This window comes from Leucopleurus acutus (genome assembly GCF_964270905.1).
Source record: "Leucopleurus acutus genome assembly, chromosome: 6".
NCBI classification, from domain to species: domain Eukaryota; kingdom Metazoa; phylum Chordata; class Mammalia; order Artiodactyla; family Delphinidae; genus Leucopleurus; species Leucopleurus acutus.
Window position 1 is genome coordinate 84,247,377 of NC_139149.1, and position 15,349 is coordinate 84,262,725.

The following is a 15,349-nucleotide window of genomic DNA, read 5'->3' on the forward strand; positions in this document are numbered from 1 at the left end:
ACTACCACTGGCATTTTTCACAGAACAAGAACAAAAAATTTCACAATTTGTATGGAAACACAAAAGACCCCGAATAGCCAAAGCAATCTTGAGAACGAAAAATGGAGCTGGTGGAATCAGGCTCCCTGACTTCAGACTATACTACAAAGCTACAGTAATCAAGACAGTATGGTACTGGCACAAAAACAGAAAGATAGATCAATGGAACAGGATAGAAAGCCCAGAGATAAACCCACACCCATATGGTAACCTTATCTTTGATAAAGGAGGCAGGAATGTACAGTGAAGAAAGGACAGCCTCTTTAATAAGTGATGCTGGGAAAACTGGACAAGTACATGTAAAAGTATGAGATTAGATGACTCCCTAACACTATACACAAAAATAAGCTCAAAATGGATTAAAGACCTAAATGTAAGGCCAGAAACTATCAAACTCTTAGAGGAAAACATAGGCAGAACACTCTATGACATAAATCACAGCAAGATCCTTTTTGACCCACCTCCTAGAGAAATGGAAATAAAAACAAAAATAAACAAATGGGACCTAATGAAACTTAAAACCTTTTGCACAGCAAAGAAAAACATAAAGAAGACCAAAAGACAACCCTCAGAATGGGAGAAAATATTTGCAAATGAAGCAACTGACAAAGGATTCATCTCCAAAATTTACAAGCAGCTCATGCAGCTCAATAACAAAAAAACAAACAACCCAATCCAAAAATGGGCAGAAGACCTAAATAGACATTTCTCCAAAGAAGATATACAGACTGCCAACAAACACATGAAAGAATGCTCAACATCATTAATCATGAGAGAAATGCAAATCAAAACTACAATGAGATATCATCTCACACCAGTCAGAATGGCCATCATCAAAAAATCTAGAAACAATGAATGCTGGAGAGGGTGTGGAGAAAAGGGAACACTCTTGCACTGCTGGTGGGAATGTGAATTGGTACAGCCACTATGGAGAACAGTATGGAGGTTCCTTAAAAAACTACAAATAGAACTACCATATGACCCAGCAATCCCACTACTGGGCATATACCCTGAGAAAACCATAATTCAAAAAGAGTCATGTACCAAAATGTTCATTGCAGCTCTATTTACAATAGCCCAGAGATGGAAACAACCTAAGTGTCCATCATCGGATGAATGGATAAAGAAGATGTGGCACATATATACAATGGAATATTACTCAGCCATAAAAAGAAACGAAATTGAGCTATTTGCAATGAGGTGGATAGACCTAGAGTCTGTCATACAGAGTGAAGTAAGTCAGAAAGAGAAAGACAAATACCATATGCTAACACATATATATGGAATTTAAGAAAAAAAATGTCATGAAGAACCTGGGGTAAGACAGGAATAAAGACAAAGACCTACTAGAGAATGGACTTGAGGATATGGGGAGGGGGAAGTGTAAGCTGTGACAAAGTGAGAGAGAGGCATGGACATATATACACTACCAAACGTAAGGTAGATAGCTAGTAGGAAGCAGCCGCATAGCACAGGGAGATCAGCTCGGTGCTTTGTGACCACATAGAGGGGTGGGATAGGGAGGGTGGGAGGGAGGGAGATGCAAGAGGGAAGAGATATGGAAACATATGTATATGTATAACTGATTCACTTTGTTATGAAGCAGAAACTAACACATCATTGTATTGCAATTATACTCCAATAAAGATGTAAAAAAAAAAAAAAGAATAGTGGAGGTTTTGGTGAAAGGCAATTGAGAGGAGATTAAAAAAATTTAAAAAATAAAAAGAATTTTGGAATTACCATAAATTCTAAATTTGTACATTTTGCTCCATTTCATAACTTCTCTGATTTACTATCCAGCAGTTCCCTTGGAGTAGATGATAACCAAATAGGCAAATGGTTCCATCAATGTATTTATCCCTGATTTCAGAAAGGCAAAGGGACCAAGGCCAATTCTTTTTTAGTAGAACTACACTAGGGAGTGGGAATTTTTCTTTTCAACCTGGGCTGTGCAGACAAAATGATCCAGGTTGGCGGGAAGGGAGTGGCAACTTGAGAAAAATGCAAGCTGTCCGGTACTAACAGCAACACGAGCTCACATTTGTTACATGCTTCATCAGTGACAAAGTGCTTCACTAGCTCAGTAAGATGAGAGCAGTCATTCCCATGTCTGTTCCCCGACCTCAGAGGCTTTCCTGTAAAAAGATGCACTGTGATTCATTCCAATGCACTCTGGAATCCCAGAGACTTTTCCACAAGGGGGAAAACCACAGACTAAATTAGAAGGAAAACCAGTAAAAAGTGAAGGAAAATCTTCCAAGAACAAGGAAGAAGAGGGTAGCAATTATATGCTGGGAGACAAGCAAGAACTTTAGAATTCCATACTGACTGTGAAGCCAGAAAATTACACGTTGAAAGGAAAGGGCTCAGCAAAATTCAGGTCAGAGGAGGTCTTTGTCAGCCAAGCACTGAAAAACAAGAGAATGTCCAGACGTGGTCCACCACAGAGCAAACGGGGGTGGTCTGTCTTCAGTCCTGCCCATGGAGGAGCTGGGCTGCAGCTCAAACTTAGCATTAAATTCGAAACATTGTAAAATGTCCATCATGTGGTGACAGGTGGGATTCATGAACAACGGGCGAATCAAAGCTCTAGACATTGAGTGCTTCATTAATGGAGGGTGCACACTGGATGACTTGGAGCAGGTATGTGCATCAGAAACCGGCACCATCCTGCTTGTGAACAGAATGTAGAATTTCTTTCTTTTTTATTTATTTATTTATTTTGGCTGCATTGGGTCCTCGTTCCTGTGTGCAGGCTTTCTCTAGTTGTGGCGAGCGGGGACTACTCTTCATTGTGGTGCGTGGGCTTCTCATCGTGGTGGCTTCTCTTGTTATGGAGCATGGGCTCTACGCACGCAGGCTTCAGTAGTTGTGGCACGCAGGCTCAGTAGTTGTGGCTCGCAGGCTCTAGAGCACAGGCTCAGTAGTTGTGGCACATGGGCTTAGTTGCTCTGTGGCATGTGGGATCTTCCCGGACCAGGGCTCGAACCCGTGTCCCCTGCATTGGCAGGTGGATTCTTAACCACTGTGCCACCAGGGAAGCCCTAGAATTTCTATGAGTCTTTGTGGAGCACTTTCTTCAAGTACTTACCTAGTTCCGCAAGAGGTTCAACTCTGTATTTGACTTTTAGAGGAGAGAAAAAAAATGTCCAGTATTATGTGAATATTTCCTTTTACTTTAGGTAGTAGAATTTCTTATACTGAAGCTGAAAAATGCATATATAAAATCCCCAACCTCAGGTTCCAGGGCCATGCGTGCCTGACAAATTTACCATCTGACGTGGCCTTTCGCAGATTTGGCTTCCCACAAGGAACCCTGGTAACAGAATCTTGCATCACAGCTGTGGCAGCCAAATGTGGCCTTCTGCCAGAAGAGGTAAGATTGTAATCGAAGTCATAACCAAGGTTGCTGAAGAGTCAGATGAGGTGTGAAACCAGCTACTCAAGGAAACACCCCAGAAGAACCATACAAATTAGCCCTGGCTCAGAATTCAAGATAAATTAGGGGCTACCTAAAAGAACTCACCTCCACCTATCGGTCTCCTTCCTTATGCAACGATTTCTCTTTTTCTTTCTTTTTTAAATTTGTACGAAAGGAATTACTCTTTTTAAAATTCAAACCATACTGAAGTTATTAAAGTAAAAAGTGAACATCCTTTCATCCCCCGTCCATATTGGTTGAGGGTAACCATTGTTAACAGTTCCATGTTTATTGTTCTAGCCCTTTCTCTATGTTTACCCACCCATCTGTATTCATACACAATTACATAAATGCTGACATATGATGCAAATGTGCACATATGTGCTTATTTACCAAAATGAGACCATAATAAACACATAATTCTGCACCTACTTTTTCTACTTAATATGCCATGGCCAGCTTCCCATGTCAATAAAATGATCTACTTCATTCATTTTCATGACTGAATACTTCTGTGTAACATGAATGTACCATAATTTATTTAGCCACTCCACTATTGATACACATTCAGGTTGTTACCCATTTTTTGCTATTAAAATGGTATTGGTACAGAGGTACCAAGGTTGTATCTTTGCTCTATTGTGCATATCTGTAGGATAAACTTACAGAAGTGGAATTGCTGGTGCACTTGAAAACTTTTGAGAGGTATTGCCAAAAGAATGCCCTCCAAAAATATTATCTTGTGCAAGATCCTAGAAGGTACACAGTATGTACGATATGCCAGACCAAAGAGAGGCAGCCACTGGCAACTGAGATCATTGTTGATAACACTCTTCCACTCCTCACACATGCCAAGCAAATCCCAGCCTGCTTTTTCCACTTCTATCCCGTTTCCCCAGTATAGACCCTCTGCTCCAGCAAAGACTCTCCATGTCTTCAAACCCCTTTGTCCTTAAATTCAACAGGGAGAACAACCAGGTCTGTGAATTGTGAATGTTGAGGTACTTCCTACACACAGGGGAACACCTAAGTATTGAACAAGGAAGACGGTAGTTATCCTAAGAGAAGTCACATAAAGTGTTCTATGGGTACAAAGGAGAAAAACATCACATTGGCTTGGGGGAGGGGAGTCAAGCAGAACTTTCTGGAGAAGATGGCACTGGGGTAGGCCTTGAAGAATAATAGCACAGGGAATGGAAAGGTAATCTGGGCCAGTGGAACCCTTGAACAATGAGAGGCAGCCTCTTTGTGGCTCAGTTTCTTTATCTACAAAATGAGGACAATATGACTCACCTCACAGAGTTTCCGCAAGAATTAAATGAATTTGTTAATATTTGGTTTCATAAACTAGGTAGTAGTATGCCAGTGTAACTGCTGATAATCATAATTCCTTTATTGTCATCACAGTGGTTGGGGATGATGAAAAACCCTGAGCATATCTCAGTGGGCTCCCCTTCTTCTTTGTCAGATGTTGCAAGTTTCTAGGACATGACACACCTATATTTAAATACATTTCTAAAAAGATTTGACCACACATTCCAAAGGCAATTGGAAGGCTTAGAGAAGATCTGCTATTTGTGACTAGCTGCAGTGCTCTTCCTCTCTAGCAAAACAAATCTTCAGTTATGACAATAAATCCTTGCTTTCATATCCTGTCTAACAACACCGCTCCCCTCTCTGAACCTTGTAGGAAAAAAAGGAAAATCTACCCCCTTCAGCCCCTCCATCCCACTGCCCTTCAAAAATCAGTTACTACCTCTATCTTCCACTTCCAGGAGGGAGAGACCCCGACTGGTGCATTGAAGAAGACAGGAGAAATACCGCTCCCCACTATTTCTGCAAAAACACATGCTGTTCAAAGAAAAAGAAGAAAGACCCTGTCTTCTCCACACTGAAGTTTATGCTTTAGTGGGGAGGCTTTACAAGTCTCTGTTTTGCAATCATTTTCTGTCTTATCATAACTATTGACTCAATTTCCCACCCACTTCAGATTAGGGAGAAAAACATGTACAGAACAGTTGATAAAACCATCTACAAACAGGCATTCAACCCTGAAACCCTGATAAGATGTTGGAATGAATGTCTGGAAAAGTCTTCCTTTCACAACAGAAGAATGCAATAAAAAGAATTCAATAAGAAGAATTACTGGAAGAAGAGAGGCATTGCTATGATCCCCATGAAGTTTTAAGTCGGATTTGCTGCAACAAGGTATCATCAGGTAAGTCTTGTGTGTGTGGGAAGTAACCCTCGTTCAGACACACTCTGGCTCTCCGATGTGGGAAGAGTGTTACATCTCTCAGGGTACTGGGCCCCTCCCCCAGCACCTGGGAGAAATGTACAGAACCCTCCTGAGCAGTCCCCCATCTGCAAGCACTTTCAATACAGCGCAGTGGAAAAACACCTCAATGGCAGAAAACGGCATCAGCAATCATGAGATCCACAGAAGCAAAACTGCCATGATAGAGCGTTGACCCCTGCTGAACCCCCGCTGTTCCAAAAGGGGACCGGAGCCCACGAGGCCCATGGTGCCATGCTTTCTGAGCTTGGAGGTCTCACGGCTTGGGCAAGAATGGGCTTCTCCTGCTCTGTGCCCCAGACCCTGCAGCACTCTTCCGTGCCCCTAAGTCTGAGGCAGAGAAGTCATTCCATCTTGCCGTTGACAGGCTGGCTGTTCTCCTAGCCACCTCTCCTAAGAATCTGTGTCAATTCTGCAGGGGTGGAATGGGGGTGGGAGGGTCCAAAAATCCTCCCAGGTAGATTTGTGAAAGAAGAGTCAAGTCATTCAGAGGCTCATCCAGAAGGGAGGAGGAAGGGCGGCATAGGGATGGGACCTTTGAACAGCACAAAGACTGGTACAGATGAGTTTCCCAGCAATCCCAATGGGTCATATACAGGAAGGATGTTAGAAAACTGGGAGAGGCTGCTGCCTCCCCGTTGCTGTCCACCAAAAGCAGAAACTCAGCAACTGGAAAATCTTACATGCATTAGATCTAGATCTAAATCTAAAATCCAAATCTGAAAGTGCATTAGATCTCCCTTGTGCGTATCATTGAAAGCATTCTTCCACTTATACTCAGCTACTGGCAGCCAGCACACACACATACACACACAACACAAAGGCTGCCCTGTCAAAGGGAATCCCTCTTAGGGAATAAAGCAGTTGCCCCAAATCCCTAATCAGCTGGAGCCAGATGGCCCTGCCACTTATTAGCTGTGTGATATTCAGCAGGTTATTCAAGCTCTCTGAGCCTCAGCTTCCCCAATTATAAAAGGAGAATAATAGCCCTTTCTCCTAGGACTGATGAGGATTCAATGAGATGCTGAATGTAGGATTGGCAGCGTTCCTGGAATGCTGTGTGCTAACCAGGGCAGCCCTAAGCCCCTCCACAGGAGATCTCAGACACATCTCTCAGGCTGTGGCTCCTCTGGTGGGTAGGACTCCCTGGACTCCTGGATCACATTCCTGTTTGGGTCCAGAGTGCCCATTTTATAAAGAGACACAAGGAGGTTAACCGTCATGTCTACAAGTCTGGACTGAATCAACAGCCGGGGTATAAGAGATCCTGGATAGCTGCCAGGGTGGTTTTTCTCTCTGACACCAAGTGCTGTCTGTCCTCCACCAATTCCCCAACACCAACTGCGTGTCCATCAATTCAGTTCCGGAGTTGGCGCAGAACCCACAGATCAAGGACTGAGTCCTACAGGATGGTCCCCACTTCAGATGCCAGTGCAAACAGGGTACCCATACTACCTACACTTCTGCCCAGACAAATACAAATTCAGGGGTTTCCACTACCCACCCTCAGGTTTGATAATGCCACAGAACAACTCACAGAACTCAGGAAAGCACTTTACTATGATTATGACTAGTTTATTACAAAGGCTACAACCCAAGAATAGCCAAATGGGAGAGATGCACAGGGCAAGGGATGGGAGAAGGTGAGTCGAGCTTCCAATGCCCTCTTCACCCAGGCATGCTGCCTCCAGCTTGTGGATGTGTTCACCAACCCAGAAGCTCCCAGAACCTTGTCACCTGGGGCGGGGAGGGGGGGCGTTGATAATGGACTTCATTACATAGGTGCCGTTGATTACATTATTGACCATTGGTGACTGAACTGCTCTCCCCTCCCTGGAGACTGGGAGATAGGGCACCCTCTGACCATGTACTTTGTTGTTCTAGCAATGAGCACCCATCCTGAAGTTATCTAGGCTCCCTCCATGAACCATCCCATTAGCTTACAGAAGACAGTAAATTCCAAGAGTTTGGGGAGTTCTGTGCCAAGAACCAGGGCCAAAGACCACATCTTTTTTGGTTTTTATTATTTTTTTATTGATGTATGGTTGCTGCACAATATTATAGTTACAGGTATACAAGTTACAGGTATACAATGTAGTGATTCACAATTTTAAAGGTTATAATCCATTTATCGTTACTATAAAATATTGGCTATATTCCCCATATTGTATAATATATCCTTGTGCCACATATTTACTTTTTTTTTTTTTTTGCGGTACGCGGGCCTCTCCCTGCTGTGGCCTCTCCCGTTGTGGAGCACAGGCTCTGGACGCGCAGGCTCAGCAGCCATGGCTCACGGGCCCAGCCGCTCCGCGGCATGTGGAATCTTCCTGGACCGGGGCACGAACCCGTGTCCCCTGCCTCAGCAGGCGGACCCTCAACCACTGCACCACCAGAGAAGCCCCACATATTTACTTTTTATTATACCACATCTCCCCTCACTTGCATGGCCACCTTTCACCTAAACCATAGCCTACTCTCTACCATCATCATGGGAGACAGCTTCTCATCTTGCTACAAAAGAAAAAAATCTTTAAATCCAGCGCCGACTTTGTCTCCATTTGAAAGGCCTCCAGCTTCCCCACAGCGTTCTAAATTGACACACCCAAGAATCATCTGGCTGGGAGTTGAAGTGTGTTATTCCAGGTCAGCCGATGACTCACAAAGCTGGAACACCTACTCTCTCAATTAGGTATGAGAAGTACTCTCCTCAGAGGGAGTCAAAGGCCCACGGTGAATAAATACTATTATTAGCGCCTACAAGCCTTGATGCCCCGGAGCGCCTCCAAGCCACCCTGGGCTTCCGGGCATCTCCAGACACGAATAAAGTCCCAATTCCTCCTCCTCTTCCTGGAAAGAAAAATACCACATTTCCATTTGTCCAATTCAACAAACATGTATTTAGTGTCTCTGTGATTCAGACCTGCTCAAAGTTCTCTGCAGGACTCAGAGATGAACAAGACCAGGGCCCCTCCTCTGAGAGACTCACAGGAGAGCCTGTCACCCCAGTATCTGTTTCCTATGGCTGCTGTAACGAAGTACCACAAGCTTGGTGGCTTAAATCGACAGATTTATTCTCTCACAGTTCTGGAGGCTAGAAGTTCAAACTACAGGTGTCAGCAAGGCCACGTTCCTTCTGAAGTCTCCTGGGAAGAATACTTCCTTGCCTCTTCCAGCTTATGGTGGCCTCCATCTTCGCGTCACCTTCTTATAAGGACACTAGCCAATGTCCTAGTGGGCCCGCCCTAATCCACGATGACCTCATCTTAACTAATTACACCTGCAAAGACTCCATTTCCAAATAAAGTTACATTCTGAGGTTCTAGGTGGACATGAATTTGAGGTGTGGGAGGGGACACTATTCAACCCAGTACACCCCTGTAAGAGGAAGTGCAGAGGAAGGGGTCATTGATCCTTCCCAGAGGGGAATGAGAAGCATTCAAGGAAATTTTCACAGAATAGAGACTTGGGGTGTGGGTCTGAAGGCTGGGGAGCAGGCCAGGAAGAGAGAACGGCATCAGCAAGAGTACAGGTCAGGAAGGAGCAGCTGTCAGGCCAGACTTGGAAGCAAGGAGGGAAAAGACAGGGATGAATCTGGGAAAGTTCAAGAGACCAAATCCCAAAGGGCCCCGTACTGTGGTAAGGAGCCAGGCTTTCCCTTACACACAATGGGGAGTTTTCACCCACCTTGCCCAGTGGTGACCCCTTCTTCCCTCCATGATTCCATTCAGTTGTAATTTGGGGGAACGCTTCCCAGGCTCCCCAGAAGCAGCTGGATCTGTTCTCCCAGAGCCCCTTCCGCCACATCCATTATCTCACAGAACATTCCACACAGTAATGACTTGCTCTCCAGCCTGTCCCCCCACTATGCTGTGAGCTATTTGAGGAAGAACCACGTCTTACTCGTCTTTACATGTCGAGCTGAGCACAGGTTGGCACATAACCTGTGCAAGCACTTACAAATGTTTAAGGAGCTGGTTGAGTGGTCAGCCAGAGGATTTAAGCAGAGGAATGACTTTCAGAGAGTTCATATCTACACCGATGGGTCCGTATTGGTCACACATGATGTCAATGAACTGGGACAAGGTATTTACACCAAAATGCTACAGGTGAGAGAAATAAAATTCATCTCTCCATACATTGTTGACATGACAGACATTTGGCACTAATTTTAGAGTCAATGATGACTCCCTGTATGCAAACCCTAAGATCTTGACTATTTAGTTGAAAAACTTCTTACATATGAAATAGAATGGCTGAGGTGGTGGAAATCCTACACATGTGCAGATACTCCTGGAGCTTAGCCCAGGTTTATGGACAAAGATGGTTCTTAGTGAAAACACCATTGATGTGCCCCCAGAGCACTGTGGTGGGTACACCGTGCAGGCTTACCTAGAGTAGGCGTTTCTCAACTTTTCTATTTTGAGACCAGTATGTATAATTTTTAAAGTTTGGACAATAACGTCAGGTGGCTAATGGATTGTTTTGAGAAGCAAGGACAAGTATTTCATCAACTGTCATCATCCTATAATTTTTAAAGGATATCTTAACACACACACATATACCCAAAGTAGGAAGATATAATCCCAGGATAAAAAAACAGAATAATGCTTTAAATTGAATCAATGTAACTTTATGACTAATTTACTAGATTGTTATAGTGCACATCTGCAGCTTTTGACTATCCGGCCCCTTAGCTCCTTTGGAATACCCCTCCCACATTCCATATAGTTCTGAAAGACTCCTCAATTCTGGTACCTTTTAACCTCATCCCCCTCCTGGCCCCAATGCCTGCCACAGATATATAGGCACAGGACCCTGTTCTGACCAATCATAGTTCCTGAACCCTGCTGGCTGCAGGGATTGGTCGAGGAAGAAGAAACAGGGCCAAGCAAGGCCAATCAATGTCCTTTCCTGGAACTGATGTGTAGATGTTAGGAGAAAGGAACTATTTTTCCCTTGTGGTAGGTTAGCTACTATGCTATAGGCCAGTGGCTGTCAGAGGCAATTCTGTGCCATGATGAAACCTGTCTACCGTTGAAAATGACGTGGCCATGGTAGAAAGAAAAGCAAATATGAGAGGCTGTGGGAGAATCCAGATGAGACCACAAAGCCCCTAGATACAGATATATGTGATACTAGCTCCTCCATCCTTCCCAGTGATGTGGACCAATAAATTCCTTTTGGATTTTCATCACCAAGAATTCATCAAATTGTCCTTTTTTTCTCTCATTTTGCGTCTTTCTGGAGAAACTTAATCACTGAACAGTATTAGTCTGAAGATTGGCAAGTATGAACAGGTACATACCTGCAGACATCTAGAGAAAGTGTTTTTGCAAAAACTAAAACACAGTATCGGCCAAAACAGTGCTTTTTTCTTTTCCTTCCTTCCCTCCCTTTCTTTCTTTTTCATTTTTTCTTGATTAAATATCTTAATTTCCACATGTGTCTGCTAGAGAAACGGAAGGAAAAGCACAGAAAAGGAAAAAGTGAATAGCACATACTAGAGGAGTATAAGCAAGTGGGAACAAATAGAAGAAAAGAGGGAGGAAGTTAAAGTAAGGTGGGAATGAGGGCAAGAAAGAAGACGGGCCCCCAGGGTCCTTCCAAGTTCATCTGATAACCAATACCAACACACTTAAGACCAAACTGAGTCAGTCAATCTACTCTCTGTCTCTCTTCCTGCCACTGCCACTAAGTAAATCTGAATAATCTCAACTTGGCCTATTCTCTACACATGTAAACTTTAGAAAAAAGGAAATCCTTAACATCCTAAATGCACTAAATTTGAATAGAAGAACTGCTGTGGGATATTACCAAGAAAACACTTTAAAAATTAGCATGAGGCCCTACTAAAAAGTGGTTTTAATTCTTAAAAGACACATTATTCTAGGCTTTAAAGGATATTGTGGATGTACTAAAAATAGTAATTTTTTAATTAAGAAAAATAATGACTCAAGTCTTCATAGAAGTCCTTACCAAACTTGAAATTATTTCTTTTTCTCCTAAGTGCCCAGCCGTGAATTAAAAATACCCATGTCATACATGCACATCTGTGAAACAAGTACAGCCATGGAACCTAATACAATTGCTACAGCAGCATCCATTGGCTCAGATGTCAATGGCAGAGGCGTACAGGTGCTTCCTCCTGTCTGTCTTTCCCTGGGTGCTTTCTCCACATCTCTGGTTTTCTTAGCTGGATATAGTCACAGTGGTTGGATTCAGAGAAGTTATCTGTGTCGCTGAACATAGGCTTGGGATCACCAAAATGCCAGGAGAGGGTGTTAGTTGGAGTAAGCTAAACTGAGGTGACAAACAGACCCAGAATATAATGGCTCCAACACAACAAAAGTTCTTTCTTGCACACAATCCAGAGGGAATATTTGGTCATTCGAGCACCCAGAGTGTGACGGCAATTCCTTCATCTTCAACACGTGGCTTTCAAGGTTGCCCTAAGCATCATCACTTGGGTGATCTGAAGGGAAAGAACATGGAGGCCAGACTTGGGAGGGATGCAAGTCACTTCCCCTCATCATCCATTAGCAGAACCAGTCTCAGGCCATGTCCAAAAACAGGGGAGGTTGGGGAAATGTAGAGCAGTGCGAAACCATGGCCCAGCTACTATGGAAGAAGGGGAGAATGGATTTTGGTGAACAAATTTTCTGTGTCCCTGGGAGACACAGAACAAAGAAATCTGGGTACCAAGTAATGCAGACCTGTGCAAGTTTGCCTTGATACAAACAAGTTCTTGCAGGCAGGTAGGCAGACAGAACCCCAACCAGGTAGATATAGTGCAATTAAAGTGTCTGCATTAGTAGAGTTCCACCAGACTACTCATCCTTTTTCTTTGTACTTATTTTTCTAACTAATGTAAAAAAAAGACTGCTAAATTTTCACTAGTTCAGAATAGAACCATGACTTCATATTCCTAATTCAAAGATCTGACTGCATGTACTTTTGAAGTAATATCTATTTGTCATGTTTCTGTTATAAACTGTCCACTTTTTCCACTGGGACATTCTGAGGAGGCATATAGCCTCACTCCCAGGACACTGCACTTAGGCTACCAAGAGAAACCACTTTCAAATCCATCTTATCTTTGTGGAGACACCTCCTAGGGGCTCAAAAAACAGACTGTTTTTGCTCAGAACAAGGTGGGAAACCTCAAATTCATGAGATCCAATTTTAGGTAGAATCAAACACAAAATAGGAACTGCTCTGTGTGTATGGAAGTTGTCAGCCCAACCTAGGCATTAATCCATCTTCTAGGGTTTGGGGCTTCTATATCATGGATCATAAACTCTGTGGGTCTAGGTTATCACAGAAACAAATTTAATTATTTTCTCACTTCACACTCAAAGCCAAGGCCTTCACTGCAGTAGTTTGATGACAGATGGATGAACAGACAAAAGACTGGACAGACAGTTGAACAATATTTCAGACCCAGAGGGATACTGGCATGTCACTGTTACAGACTAAAGAGCACAAATTTGAATGAAAATAGGATGTTTTGTTCCATAGATCTTAATGGCTGGAAAATACAAAACAAGGTATAAATCCAAAATGTAGGAAAAAAAGAGAAGGAATTAAGAACATGAATATTCTTAGAAAGGGGATCTGAGAGTAGAAATTCAGCTGAGCCCATAGTTTCACAGGAAGTGAGTGAGGAAGGGAAATCACCCTCTATAACTGATACTCTCCTCATGATCAGGGGCTGTGTTGGTATCGTCTCTGCATTCCCAATGTGTCAGTATCAGGCACCCCAAAAGCATTCACTGACCTGATCAATTGTCAACCAATATTCTTTCAAATCCTAACCACCACGCTCTTCTCTAATGAGGATTCACTTCTTTACTCCTTCAAGAATGCTTGTCAGATTCTTCTGAAACACCTTGAGCCCATCATTAAGAAAAATCCAGAAGGTACCTGCAAAGACTGGGTAAGTGTTCCACTCTGTCTGTTACTACAAATGAGAAAGCAATCCAAACCTGTGCTGAAAGAGCTGTGGTAGTGCGCACACGCACCACGTAGAGTCAGACCTAGGAGTGGATTTCTGTGAAAGGGCAGGATCACCAGGTGATACAACTGCTCCATGATGTATCCCAGGTATGAGTGGAGAGAGAGCACAGGGAACTGCATCGCTGAGAGGAGGAACAGAAGTGTGTGAAGAATTACCAGAGGCCTTACCTCTTTTCTTTTCTTTTTTCTTTTTTTTTGCGATTCGCGGGCCTCTCACTGTTGTGGCCTCTCCCGTTGCGGAGCACAGGCTCAGCGTCCATGGCTCACGGGCCCAGCTGCTCCGCAGCATGTGGGATCTTCCCAGACCGGGGCACGAACCCGTGTTCCCTGCATCGGCAGGCAGACTCTCAACCACTGCGCCACCAGGGAAGCCCACCTCTTTTCTTTCTTAAATAAGAAAGAAAAGACTGAGCCTTCCTAAGCCATAAAAATGTGATATTTGGGAAGGGAGGAAGAAAACTAAAAAGTCTAATTGCTACTGAATATATCTCAAGGGAAAAGACTTGTTTAATCCAACTTTACAATGTCCTGTATCTTATTTCATTAGAACAATTATCTCACACTTGCACACACACTTACCAGAGTTCTAACACTTAGAAATGAAGCTCCAAATATCTTGTGAACTAAGCCCCTACACCACAGATGTGCAGCAAGATTCTACTGTACTTGCTTAATTTAGATTTCTGAATTCAATCAGAAGGAAATTGTTAGTGCACTAGCTGAGGAGAAAAAAATATTAGGATGGGTTCTATTATTGGTTACAAAGCACCAGTAACAATTGTCAGATGTCAATTCTGATATACAGAATATTTTCCTTCTCACCTATCAGATGGTATGTTTATTTTATTCTGACTAAATATGCCCATTCTGCACACAGAAACTGCTTTTGAACAAATAATCAGTCTTTCAGCCACTGGATACTCCAGGTAAAAATTACAATAATGCCTTGACTTGGCTAAGAAATTATGAGGCCATCAAATCACTCTGGGCCTCAGTTCCTTCAGTTGTAAAATAAGTTTTTTTTTTTTTTAATAAACTTTATTTTTATTTATTTATTATTTTTGGCTGTTTGGTCTTTGTTGCTGGGCGCAGGCTTTCTCTAGTTGCAACGAGGGGGTGCTGCTCTTCATTCCGGTGTGCGGGCTTCTTATTACGGTGGTTTCTCTTGTTGCAGAGCACAGGCTCTAGGCGCACAGGCTTCAGTAGTTGTGGCTCACGGGCTTCAGTAGTTGTGGCGCACGGGCTTAGTTGCTCCGCGGCATGTGGGATCTTCTGGGACCAGGGCTCGAACCCTTGTCCCCTGCATTGGCAGGCGGATTCTTAACCACTGCGCCACCAGAGAAGCCCATAAAATAAGTTTTTATTATGTGATCCTTAAGGTTCCTTCTAGGCCCCAAATTCCATGACTTTGAATAGGCCTTTGAGCTATGTCCAAAAAATATTAAATAATAAAAATACCCCTATTTGGTAAAAAAATAAACATAACTTACGATGTCTAATCGTTATTTACTATTCTTTACTATGAGTAGTAATATCATTAGAAATAAGTTGCAACTCAATTTTACACATCT

At 43.1% G+C, this 15,349-nt stretch overlaps 1 protein-coding gene across 1 annotated transcript in view; it reads left to right on the forward strand.

Annotated features, from left to right (window-relative positions):
* Positions 1–15,349, forward strand: part of LOC309963293 (aldehyde oxidase 2-like) — a gene marked incomplete at both ends in the record, with an annotated part of 100,802 nt that overhangs the window by 52,330 nt on the left and 33,123 nt on the right. The window contains 10 exon segments of the mRNA XM_082841587.1: positions 2,599–2,685; positions 3,225–3,260; positions 3,263–3,418; positions 5,454–5,582; positions 5,586–5,648; positions 5,652–5,690; positions 9,782–9,868; positions 11,769–11,897; positions 13,624–13,702; positions 14,656–14,704. Coding sequence (XP_082697713.1) covers positions 2,599–2,685; positions 3,225–3,260; positions 3,263–3,418; positions 5,454–5,582; positions 5,586–5,648; positions 5,652–5,690; positions 9,782–9,868; positions 11,769–11,897; positions 13,624–13,702; positions 14,656–14,704 — 854 coding nt within the window.